At 41.7% G+C, this 13557-nt stretch overlaps 1 protein-coding gene across 1 annotated transcript in view; it reads left to right on the forward strand.

The window, feature by feature from the left end:
• Positions 1 to 9240, forward strand: part of snx29 (sorting nexin 29) — a 151284-nt gene extending 142044 nt beyond the window's left edge. Inside the window, exon 21 of the mRNA XM_079577454.1 lies at positions 8267 to 9240. Within this exon, the coding sequence (XP_079433580.1) occupies positions 8267 to 8396 (130 nt within the window). The 3' untranslated portion in view covers positions 8397 to 9240. The remainder of the gene's footprint in view (positions 1 to 8266) is intronic.
• Positions 9241 to 13557: the final 4317 nt, after the last annotated feature.

A 13557-nucleotide genomic window follows, 5' to 3' on the forward strand; every position in this document is an offset into this window, starting at 1 on the left:
GGTTCGATCTCCAGGGGCCTTTCTGTGTAGAGTTTGCATGTTCTCCGCGTGTCTGCTAGGTTTCCTCCGGGTACTCCGGTTTCTCCTACCACTAAGAACATGTACAATAGGCCAGAATGAGTGTAGTGTGTGAGTAAGCGGTTGGTGGTGGTTGGAGGGGCCGATGGCCTTGCTTCCGTCAGTTTACCCCAGGGCAGCTGTGGCTACATTAGTAGCTCATCAAAGAGTATGGAGTGACTGAATAATGACTACAGTGTAGCGCGTTTTGCTACAAGTGTAAGCCATCAGTGCCTGGTCAACCCAGTTGGGCGAGCTTATCGACTGCCGAGGCCAGGTTTGGCACTGACCTGTGGCCAAAGCGCTGAGCCGTGAGTGAACAGCCCTCACTATTAACATGCAGGTCATACAAATTTAATATTTCACAACATCATACCGCTGTGCTAAAAGGGGATTTTGCCGATAGCATTTAGCCGCTGTTAGCGCAACTCTAGCGCCCCCCTCAGAGGCAGCGTTTGTTCTCATCACTGCTCACAAAACCTTTAATGACTGTACTGCATGCACATCTGTGGGGGCGCCGCCCACAACAACTGTGGTTGTGTCGTGTAGTGGAAACACAAGTGTGTACTGGGTAGAGTCGATTCGTGACAAGGCGAGTATGTAAATCGTGGCGTGTGCAGTAGAACCGTGTTCAGTGGAAAGGTGACTAAAGTGTGTCAGTCCAGCCTCAGCAGCATGACTCTGGCAAAGTTCTGCTTCTACTCTACGTGATGATGTGAACTAGTAGTAGAGTTTGTAAGGTCTGAGCCGGCGTGTGAGCTCAGGGTTTAGCGAAAAATGGTAGCTGTGACAATGCTAAATGCAAAGCAGCAGCAGCCCACATCTATGTGCCTCTTTTGGAAAAAGACCAGGTGATTGGCACTTAAATCTGTTAGCATTTTGCCCAAGACTAGCCGTTTTGCAATACAAAAATAGTAAACTTATTCCAGAAAATGCGCAGTACTTATCGTGATAATATCGTTAAACACAATTATTTTTAAAATATAATTGTGAGCCAAAAGCTCAGTGTCGTTCCATGCCTAATTTTTACGCTACAATATTTGTAGAAGGGTAAGCATCAAGAATCTTTAGACATGAACCTTTAAAGTTCTATTTGAAAAAATAACTTTGCAGAGGTTTTTTGGAAGCAGGTGGGTGATTCCTTCTGCTTCAGCTAAGATAAAAGAGGTCGTCTGTCTGATGGAAGAGAGCAGACAAAATAAATCCAAGGCACTCTGATGGTGCACCCGGAGGAGAAGGAAGAGGGAGGAGGGGGTTTGTAAAACGGGAAAGTGCTTTCCTTGTAAAATTTACTTTTTAAACTTTTACCATGATATAATGTTGACATACCATCATAAAAACCTTGAACATTCGTGTAATTCATTTGAAATGATCAGAAAACTGTCTTAAATTTTGTGATATTAATGTCATTGCTAAACCTTCAACAAAACCTTTTATTAGATTTTGAACAAAAATAAAGTACGATTTGGCAACGTCTCGTGGGGCCGCATTAACCAAGGGTGATTTTTAAACAATGAATCTGACTCTGTTTTAGTTGCAAATGCATTTTAGTAGAAAAAGGATCTAAAGAGGAGCTAAAGTGAAAGCCGCCTCGCCGATCACTTCTGCTCTGTGTCTCCTGTCTGCAGCCTGAGCACGTTGCTATTTAGGCTGTGCTCCACTGGGACAGAGCGCAGTCGGCGACATGTCCCAGATAGACCTGACCACAGCTGAGAGGCACTAAAGAGGTCAGCACATGGAGAAACCAATCACATTATTCAGATCAGTGACAAGGCCCAGTGGAATACAACATTTATACACGGAAAGACACAGATGTAAACCTCACTCACCTTCATTTACATAAAGGAACATTATTATAATGAATACTGTTGACTTCACATACTGGAGCACGTATCTCTATCTTTTTTGAAGAGTAGATGAACTGTGGTGATTGTCAAAGCTGCAGCAAAGTTGTGTTGATCATAAACATCATAATAATAATTAAAAAGTATAAATTAATCTTAATATTTTTATTTTTTCATTTAAAGCACAATTGTAAGTCGATTTTATGCTTGTACTTAAAGACACACTGTGTAACATGGTGGATTATATTGCCGCTAACAATACAACCATTCTCCCAATGACCTGCTCGACACAGAAAAGGCAATTTTGGCAGTGGGTAATTAAAGATTTGGATGGTGATATCATCTATCTAATTAGTAGATAGATGATAGTTAATTAGTCAACATCTCCATGGAGACGAGCTGGGGATGTCCCACTCACAGTAAAATCACAGTCAGGTCATAGGTCACACAACAAACATTGTTTTTCAGGTATATTTAAAGAATAAAAACATCTGTAATAAGACTAAATGCTTGTATTTTATTCTATGTATTAGGTGAAATGTTATGCGATGTGACTTTAAGCATAAACTGTTTTTTGTTTTAGTTTTAGGAGGGGTTTTCTTTTTTATTAGACAATGAAACGGGAAGTCACTAAATGAAAATGTTAATTGTGGTCCAACCTCATTCCTAACTTTCCAAACATATTTGTAGCTTTCGAATTTTTCATAGGGACAAGTTTATAGGCACATTTCACAACGTGCAGGGTCACTTTTCACGGCGAATTTCACTAAAGTGCTTGAAAACTAGCCTGAAACGTCTTGAAATTGATACAAAGGCTTTAAGATGGATAGTGATTTCCCCTACACTTGTATGAGTTTACATTATACTAAAGGAGGACAAAACACATTTCGTTCAACTATTAGAAACATATCAGGTATAGTGCTTTAAAGGAAATGGAGCTCTTCTTCCTGCACTCTTTTATCAGAATAGAAAGTGTTCGTCACTATGTGTCACATTAGCCATTTTATAACACTTTGCTAGCAACTCAAGAGGAAGTCTCGTGCTACATGTGAAGCTGTAGGTTTTGTCTTTCAATACACTGTTATGGCAGTGATTTGTGGAAAAATACTTAAGGGTTCTGCAAAGCCTTTTGTATCGACTATGGACCAGCAGGTTTGTTGTTTGTTGCCTTCAAAGTTGCGAAACATACTTAAAAAGTGATTCCTGGGTAGGGCAGGGTACAGTTTTTATGTTTGTCGATACCACTACCTGCTTTTCGGTACAGGTGCCTTAACGGTACTTCTTTCGATACCTATGGCTTTTTTCAGGCTTTTTTAGACTTATTGACGTCATTTATTGACATCTGGCATCTGGAGAGAAAAAGAAAACCAGGCAATACCAAGTTGGTACCATTTAACGGTACCCAGCCCTATTCCTGGGAAGAATTGAGATGTGAGAACTGTATTAGGAAAAAGGGAGGTCATACTTACTTGCTCCCCTTTTTCACAGTTACAAGAACAAATCAGGTACTGAGCCTTTAAATTGAATTGTATCTGATCATTTTAAACACATCTACATCACCACCTTCCACTGCGTTGTGTATAAAATGCTTTATTTGTCTAAAATGACTCGAAATCCCAGTTTGAGGCCCGCTCTCCTCTGTCCCCTCTCCAGCTCTGTGGCGTTTTACAGGTCGGTTGCGAGACGGGGCCAAACTCACCTCCTTTATCGCTTCCCACAACGAGAAAACATTAGATCCGCCATCCACCACACTCTCCGTCGTCTTACCCCTCGCCTCTCATCCCTTAAGACGCGGGGATCAGCTGCTCACATGGGGCGCAGAAGGTCGTCACGGTAACCGGGCGGACGGGGAAGAACACAAGGATTTTCTCCGTGAGCGCGGGAAGTCTTAATGTCACTCTCACGGCCATAATTTGATCGGCCGCGTCGCACATGATTGCTCCCGGAGGATGAAGGCGGCCGCGAAAGCCACGTGTTTGAACCTTCATCTAAGCGCTCCCATCCACTCATTATCACATCAACGCAGGACTTTTAAAGTGTTTTAGCTTTATTCTTGTAGTTTTAACTGGACTTTCTGTTGGCTGCACTCTCGATTGTAGGGAGGGTGTTTTGGAACGTTTGGAGAACTACTGTTTAGGAACACACACAAAAAGAGTCCGTTGATGGCAGGGCAAGCGATTGTTTTGTGAAAGCTTGTGACACTAAAAGCAAACGGTTTATGATGATCTGTCATGCAGTGGCTTGTTGTTTGAACCTGGGCCTGTTGAGTTGTAATTGGAGTGGATAATTCGGTTGCTAAGGGTTGTCCGACCACAGGAATGGGAAATGTGAGAGTCAGTAGTCGTATCTGTCAGCTCTGGTCTTGGAAATACGAAATGGATGCTTTATATACTCATACTCATACTCATGCCATACTCATACTCATGCCATACTCATGCAATGCTCATGCCATACTCATACTCATGCTCATGCCATAGTCATGCCATACTCATACTCATGCCATACTCATACTCATGCCATACTCATGCCATACTCATACTCATGCTCATGCCATAGTCATGCCATACTCATACTCATGCCATACTCATACTCATGCCATACTCATGCCATACTCATACTCATGCCATACTCATGACATACTCATGCCATACTCATACTCATGCCATACTCATGCCATACTCATACTCATGCCATACTCATACTCATGCCATACTCATGACATACTCATGCCATACTCATACTCATGCCATACTCATGCCATACTCATGCCATACTCATACTCATGCCATACTCATACTCATGCCATACTCATGCCATACTCATACTCATGCCATACTCATACTCATGCTCATGCCATAGTCATGCCATACTCATACTCATGCCATACTCATACTCATGCCATACTCATGCCATACTCATACTCATGCCATACTCATGACATACTCATGCCATACTCATACTCATGCCATACTCATGCCATACTCATACTCATGCCATACTCATACTCATGCCATACTCATGACATACTCATGCCATACTCATACTCATGCCATACTCATGCCATACTCATGCCATACTCATACTCATGCCATACTCATGCCATACTCATGACATACTCATGCCATACTCATACTCATGACATACTCATGCCATACTCATACTCATGCCATACTCATGCCATACTCATGCCATACTCATACTCATGCCATACTCATGCCATACTCATGCCATACTCATACTCATGCCATACTCATGCCATACTCATGCCATACTCATACTCATGCCATACTCATGCCATACTCATGACATACTCATGCCATACTCATACTCATGACATACTCATGCCATACTCATACTCATGCCATACTCATGCCATACTCATGCCATACTCATACTCATGCCATACTCATGCCATACTCATGCCATACTCATGCTCATGCCATACTCATGCCATACTCATACTCATACTCATGCCATACTCATGCCATACTCATACTCATGCCATACTCATACTCATACTCATGCCATACTCATGCCATACTCATACTCATGCTCATGCCATACTCATGCCATACTCATACTCATGCCATACTCATACTCATACTCATGCTCATGCCATACTCATGCCATACTCATACTCATGCAATACTCATACTCATGCCATACTCATGCCATACTCATACTCATACTCATGCCATACTCATACTCATGCTTATGCCATACTCATGCCATACTCATACTCATACTCATGCCATACTCATGCAATACTCATACTCATGCCATACTCATACTCATGCCATACTCATACTCATGCCATACTCATACTCATGCCATACTCATACTCATGCCATACTCATACTCATACTCATGCCATACTCATACTCATGCCATACTCATGCCATACTCATACTCATACTCATGCCATACTCATACTCATGCCATACTCATACTCATGCCATACTCATGCCATACTCATGCCATACTCATACTCATGCTCATGCCATACTCATGCAATACTCATACTCATGCCATACTCATACTCATGCCATACTCATGCCATACTCATACTCATGCAATACTCATACTCATGCCATACTCATACTCATGCAATACTCATACTCATGCCATACTCATACTCATGCCATACTCATACTCATGCCATACTCATACTCATGCCATACTCATACTCATGCCATACTCATGCCATACTCATACTCATGCAATACTCATACTCATGCCATACTCATACTCATGCCATACTCATACTCATGCAATACTCATACTCATGCCATACTCATACTCATGCAATACTCATACTCATGCCATACTCATACTCATGCCATACTCATACTCATGCCATACTCATACTCATGCCATACTCATGCCATACTCATACTCATGCCATACTCATACTCATGCCATACTCATGCCATACTCATACTCATACTCATACTCATACTCATGCAATACTCATACTCATGCCATACTCATACTCATACTCATGCCATACTCATACTCATACTCATGCAATACTCATACTCATGCCATACTCATACTCATACTCATGCCATACTCATACTCATGCAATACTCATACTCATGCCATACTCATACTCATACTCATGCTCATGCCATACTCATGCCATACTCATACTCATACTCATGCCATACTCATACTCATGCTTATGCCATACTCATGCCATACTCATACTCATACTCATGCCATACTCATGCAATACTCATACTCATGCCATACTCATACTCATGCCATACTCATACTCATGCCATACTCATACTCATGCCATACTCATACTCATGCCATACTCATACTCATACTCATGCCATACTCATACTCATGCCATACTCATGCCATACTCATACTCATACTCATGCCATACTCATACTCATGCCATACTCATACTCATGCCATACTCATGCCATACTCATGCCATACTCATACTCATGCTCATGCCATACTCATGCAATACTCATACTCATGCCATACTCATACTCATGCCATACTCATGCCATACTCATACTCATGCAATACTCATACTCATGCCATACTCATACTCATGCAATACTCATACTCATGCCATACTCATACTCATGCCATACTCATACTCATGCCATACTCATACTCATGCCATACTCATGCCATACTCATACTCATGCCATACTCATACTCATGCCATACTCATGCCATACTCATACTCATACTCATACTCATACTCATGCAATACTCATACTCATACTCATACTCATGCCATACTCATACTCATACTCATGCAATACTCATACTCATGCCATACTCATACTCATACTCATGCCATACTCATACTCATGCCATACTCATACTCATACTCATGCAATACTCATACTCATGCCATACTCATACTCTTACTCATGCCATACTCATACTCATACTCATGCCATACTCATACTCATACTCATGCCATACTCATACTCATTCTCCTGCCATACTCATACTTATACTCATGCACAAAGATAGACCGCTAAATCATTTTTCACAAAATTTGTCACAATCTTAGAAGCTCAAAAATCAGATCTGTGTTTGAAAGCCAGGGGTATTACTTGATTAAGTGCACATTTCTGCATCAGTTGGTGAGATTAAAAAAAAAAAAATCTTTGGGGATAAACTAAAGTTAGTCTTAAGTCGGTCATCACTAAATATAAGTTTTCCTCTCAGCATCTTAATGCAGAGTTTCTTTGAAGTCTCCGCACTGTTTTTGCTTGACTCTTTCCAGGGAGAATGTCCCCTGGCTTTACCAAACAACAGATTACTGTGCAGTAGTGCATTAGCCTCTCGCTGAACTGTCTGACTTGGAAATCTCCACAGATATCTGATATACCCAGACACACTAAAAGACACACAAAAACTTATGGAATTCAATAAGGCTTGAAGAATTTATTGAAATATACATCAATGAAACAGATTCCTGAAAAAGCAGCAAATTTAAGATTCTCATCCCTTTCCAGCCAAGTCTGTATTGTTTGTATTGATTTAATCGGCTAGTTTTTTAAAATGATGACATCTCTCAACAATTTTCCTACAGAAGTTAATAAAAAATTATGACCCAAGCACATTTCATTGCTAAATTGATTGTCAGATTTACATTAGTTTTTGCTGAGAGGTTTGCCCGTTGCATCCAATTACATTTTATCCTGGTTCCTATCACCGAAAATGCAAAGACTTTCAGTTGTTAGTCGCTTCGCCAATAAAAAAGCAATTTCCCCACTCTTTCCGCTCCCAAAAGTGGATGGTCTATTTTATGGCGGCTTTTTGTGTGTGCCTGTGTCTAGAGCACCATCAAGCTAACTTCCTCTGTTTTCTCCCTTCCACAGAGACACTCCCCAGAACAACAGCGACAACGCTGCCAAGACGCCCCGCTCCCGAACCGCGTCCCGTTTCCCGCGACTGGGACGCAGCCGCAACCCGGACGCGCGGCCCGAACCCCAGAGCGGCGACCTATGAGCTAAAGAGCTGTCCCGCCGGGTCAGCTCCTATAGGCCAAAGACTTTGTTATACAGAGGCCATTTTGGACCTAGAGGGGGAAAAAACACTTTTACCTTGCCGGACTAAAAAGAAACAAAACGATCCTAAACGCTGCCTAAAACGCTGACGACACAGCACCAGTTACCTCAAAGTACAAACGGACAGGCATGAAGTTGTCCGTAATGGAATATCAAAGGACCGTTTTCATACGTTTGCCTATAGTTTTGTAGTCGACGGTCACAGTGCCTCCAGTGTTTTGTAGCTGCTTCCCGCTCTTAAACGTAAAGAACGGGAGCCGTAACGCACGCCTATAGTTATATTTAAAGTGGACATATCATGCTTGTTATTGTGGCCCTTAACCCTGCTGAAAATGAGATTGGAGTGCACATGTTAAAAAGATTATACTAGCAGTATTTTTTGCTAACGGCATGCTGTCAAATGGACGGCGCCGCAATGAATGTCGTTCGGTTGCAGAATCGGTCTCCAGGTGTGTTTCTAAGGAGGGGGATCATTCAATTCAGCACGGTATGTCCCCTTTAAAGATTGTTGTCCGCTTCATGGTGCCAATATATTTGCCGTCGCTTTTACAATGAATTTCCGGTGTGGACCACTAGACATTGGGCATTCCGGGTGTGAACACGCGGAGCTGTGGGGGGGAAACCAATAGCATATCGTCGACAGGGAAGCATATCAGCTTAATTTCACTATTCCTCGACAAAATGCAGTTTTTAAATGTGTTGTTTGTCTGTAATTCATTCAATTTATCTGTTAACCGTCTACTTTTTCTATCTTTACACAGAATGCCTGCTCAACATAAAACAGTAGGTTGCAAAAGTATATCAAAAAAGCGGCAAATTTTGCAGGAAATCTCTGGCTCCTGGTCTTTCAGAAAAGCCTGAATAGCCCCCCCAAAAAATCCAATACGGCAAATGTTTAATGTTGAAAAACTAAATTCTTTATTAATCTTGTCCTCATACCTTTGTATGAATTTTCAAAAGTGGGGCAATGCAAACAAACTTGTAATGGACAGAGGAGGTCATGTTGTTATCAGGGGTGTGTGGATCCAGAGTTTCTGCGGAGGGCGTTAAAAAGCATTAAAAGTCAATGAGCTATGCCAAAATGAAGACATTAAAAGGGCATTTAAAAGCATTAAATTGGATTCATATCTAAACTTCTACAAAAATAGACATCGCTCAACATACATTTGTCTTCTCTGGCTGAAATTGTCTACATCTTTTACTCAAAATTTCCCTGTTTGATTACATGTTTACGAATTTTTACTGAATGAATTATGCTAAGATTTTTTACATTTGTGGCATTAAATATATAGTATTTAGGCATTAAAATGGCATTCCAAACCATTATATTTGACCTGTTGCCACCCGTAGAAATCCTGGTATTATTTAAAACCCTCTTAAAGCAGTACTAAGTAACTTGTTTACCTTAATAAATCCTTTCCATAGTCCCTCTCGGGGGAAATACAAGTGGGATGATTGGGGGGCCACAATTGCAATTTCGCTGCCTCCAGCTAGGAGGCGCAATACACACTAATGGAATCACAAAGAAGAAGCTAACGGGCAAAGCTAACTGTGGACTAGTGCCACATAAACAGTATTTACAGCCAAGTTTGATTGAAAAAAATGATCTCCATTTTGTAATTGGATGTAAAATATCCCTCTCTCCCTTCGTCTTTTCTGTCAGCGTAGTATTTACTCTCACAGACATGAGTAAAAAAAACATAACATGCTACGACACCTGCAGTGGGGCTTATGGCCTCTGGGGCATGAGTTACTTAGTACTGCCTTAAAAATGGCGCTCATTTTGAATATTTTGGTTGCCACCGTTCTTACAGATTTTACGTATTCATCATTGCGAGATTGTTGTCACCCCTTATGTCTTAGCAGGCTATATAGATTGTCGCGCTGCCGATGAATGTCACGACTCGACACTCGAATGGGACGGCTCTTCGAAAAAGCCGAGAGAATCGGAGTACCGTACACGCAAGTACGGATAACTTACAAACTCGGCGCTGGAAACACAACACAGCCATTGGAGGAAGGAGACCAGTTTTCCTGCGCCGCACAAGGATGGAGAGCGGGGGCTTTACAGGGACTCGTTCATATACAATGTGTCTATGAGAAATAAATTAAACCGCATAGTATGATTTTTAATAACTGTGTCCCGCCTTTTTTCGGTCTATGTTACTGTATGTCATTTTATACACAGTGTATGTGCCTATGTGAAACCTTCAGCTGTTTTGACAACATCGTCCAGTTATGCGCATGAGGCAGACTTTTCTTTGCTGCACTAGAGAATGAGATGAGACGCTATAACCTGCAATCCTACCCCAAACCAACAGGCATCCACCAAACAGACGACCTGAGCCTCTGCTGATATACGTCAGAGCTGCTGCTGACGGAGCAAACACTTCCAACTGAACCGTGCTCAGGTGCAGATTTAATTAAAAAGGTAAGAAGGCTTTAATTAAAAAGGTACGTAGAAGAAATGAAGTCGACAGAGAGTTGGTGCTGTCGACAACACGAGATTGGTGTAAATTCAGTCTCATCATTAACAATGGCTCTGGCTCACAGAATTGTAATTTGATTTTATTTAGCTGGGGCGTAATTCACGTATTTTTCTCAATTTGTTCCTATTGCCTCTGCTGTCACTATCAGAGCCTTTTGACCAATCATGTCTTAAATAGTAGTCCCACCCACTTCCCGTCACATGTGTGGGTCCGACGTAAAAATATCCCATTTCTTTTTATCGTCGATTTTTTGAATAATGTAAGTTTAACATTTAAGTTTACATTGCCGGCTTATCAGCTTTGTGTTGAGTACCGGTCAATTTGTAACGTTTTAGTCAAATCTTCAATTTAACCTTGTATGTTTTACGCCCCTGAGTTGGCACATACCTGATTAGCTGGCGTCGTGCTTTTAAACTCTTAATTTTCAAAATGTTTTAAAAAATCTATGCTAAAATTATTTGGGAAATTATAAGTCCGGACAAGACATGTGATCACAAGTGGGTGGGACTGTTGAGCTTTATTGATCAATCAGTCAATCAATTGTTTTGTAAAGCCCAATATCACATCAGGAGTTGCATCACAGGGCTGCACCAAACACAAAGGCAATAAAACAGAACAGTAAATAAGACAATGTAAAGTTCAGGCAAATGAAGCATCCAGGCAAACATGAAGTCCAAATAAGTGTCGGCAGCAGGTGTTGACGAGCCGTGTGGGCGTCCCTGTCCTTAGACTCTCCGGCACGGCGAGGAAAACTCAAAAACCCAGTGGGAGAAACGAGAAACCTTGGGGAGAACCACAGAAGGAGTGATCCACTCCCATGGATGGACAGGCTTTAGAGACCCAGGGGCGATGGGAGTCCCTCAGCAGACGGGCCAAGATCGCCGAACGTCCAGTCCTTGTTGGAGCTTCAGTTCTTCTTGATACAGACGGTAACACGTCATACAATTGTTCAGCAGAAGCAAAAAGCGGCACTCGCAGCTAATGTTAACATACATAGCATGAAGCTAATGTAGATTCCTGGTTAGCATTGTCCGTTTATGTATTTATGGGCTGTTGAACCACTTTGCTCCTCTCCTTGTCTCTGATCTTTATTTAGTAGAAAAATATATTCGTAATTCAGCATTTATTAAAATAATGGTGGAGAAATAAGAAGTTATTTTTTTTCCACCTCTTTGTTTTCCCCCTCTGGCTGCTTCGAACATGACGATTTATATGGGCAATTCCAAAGATGCCGTCTGTATATATTCATAAATTCACCGTCTCTCCTCTCAGTTGTCTCAAGACTATAGCGTTCATCCCACGTCCACCGCAGCAGCAGAACCATCAGCCTCCTCCGCCTCCCCCTTCTCCTCCTCGTCACAATCTCCACAGTCTCTGAAGGAGATATTTTGCCAAACAAAACCACCTTTATCTGTCGGGATTGTGAAGTGTATCTTGTTAAACGGCCTCTGTGTCTTTCTTTCTTGTTCTCTGCTGCAGATGATACGCTGCTACGAACAGTGGAAACAATGGCCATGGTAGAAATGGAGGCAAATTAGAATTGTCTCCATTGAGCTGAACAGTGATGTGCACTTCGGGGGTGACTGCTTTTGTCTGGCCAGAGCACAAAATGCAAGGCATGTTTTACTGTTGACTAAACTGAACTATGACAGAGACATTTCGTCAGATTTTTTTAATTGATGGTTTACATAAAAGCTCCAGCTACATCATTAAATAACACACAGCATTCTTGTTCCTAACAATGGCCTCACTCTCTTTATCCTTTTCTTCAAATCGATAGATAGGGAAAGAGAATGAAATTATTGCCTCAGACTGACACACGCTGCTCGATACACTTCTTTACCATAGAATACAGTGCTATCTGTTGGCGGAGTAAACGCAGAAAGGTGTGGGGACCAAGCAGGTATTTCTCCCCTCTTCTTTTGCATTATGACGCTAAGTTAGTGCCGGTTCATGAACGGGCCGCTCCCCTGTCAGTCTCCTCAGTCTCCTCACTCTCCGGCGTCGAGCGTAGGCAGAGGGGTGGCTTTTGTTTTCACCAACCTGCCGCAACTTGATGACAAGAAATAACCTCAACTATAATTACAGCAGCGGGCGCCACAGCCATCACAAAAGCACAGCACCTGTTTGCAATTTCCCTCTTCACATCAATAGTACATCAGTTTTCTGCGCTATTGTTGCGACGGCTTCATAGCTATTTAACAGCATTCTCAGTATTGGTTTTTGCCAGTTTTTTGCCACCCGCTGCCACTTTAGACCTTCTACTAATGTTAACTAAAAGGTCCAAACTGCCAACCTTCTGGTCAGGATGAGATGCCCTGCTCTAACCTCCGAGCCACAGTCGCCCAACCAACAAGAATAATACGACCATTCCATCCACCAAAAATCATTCACTTAATCATACAAAGGTATAAAATTTGAATGCTCTCGGGCCAAGGTTTAAAAAAAAATTTCAATGGATTTTTATTTATTTTTTACCTGTTTCTGCAGATAAAATGTCAAGCGTTTCAGCACATAAAAACTCCTGATAGTGCCAATTTTTTTTTATAATTCCGTATTCAATTCATGTGTGCATGACCTTGGCATAGTCTGTCAAATGAAGCAGCTACAACT

This window comes from Gobius niger (genome assembly GCF_951799975.1).
Source record: "Gobius niger genome assembly, chromosome: 19".
Taxonomy (NCBI): Eukaryota; Metazoa; Chordata; class Actinopteri; order Gobiiformes; family Gobiidae; genus Gobius; species Gobius niger.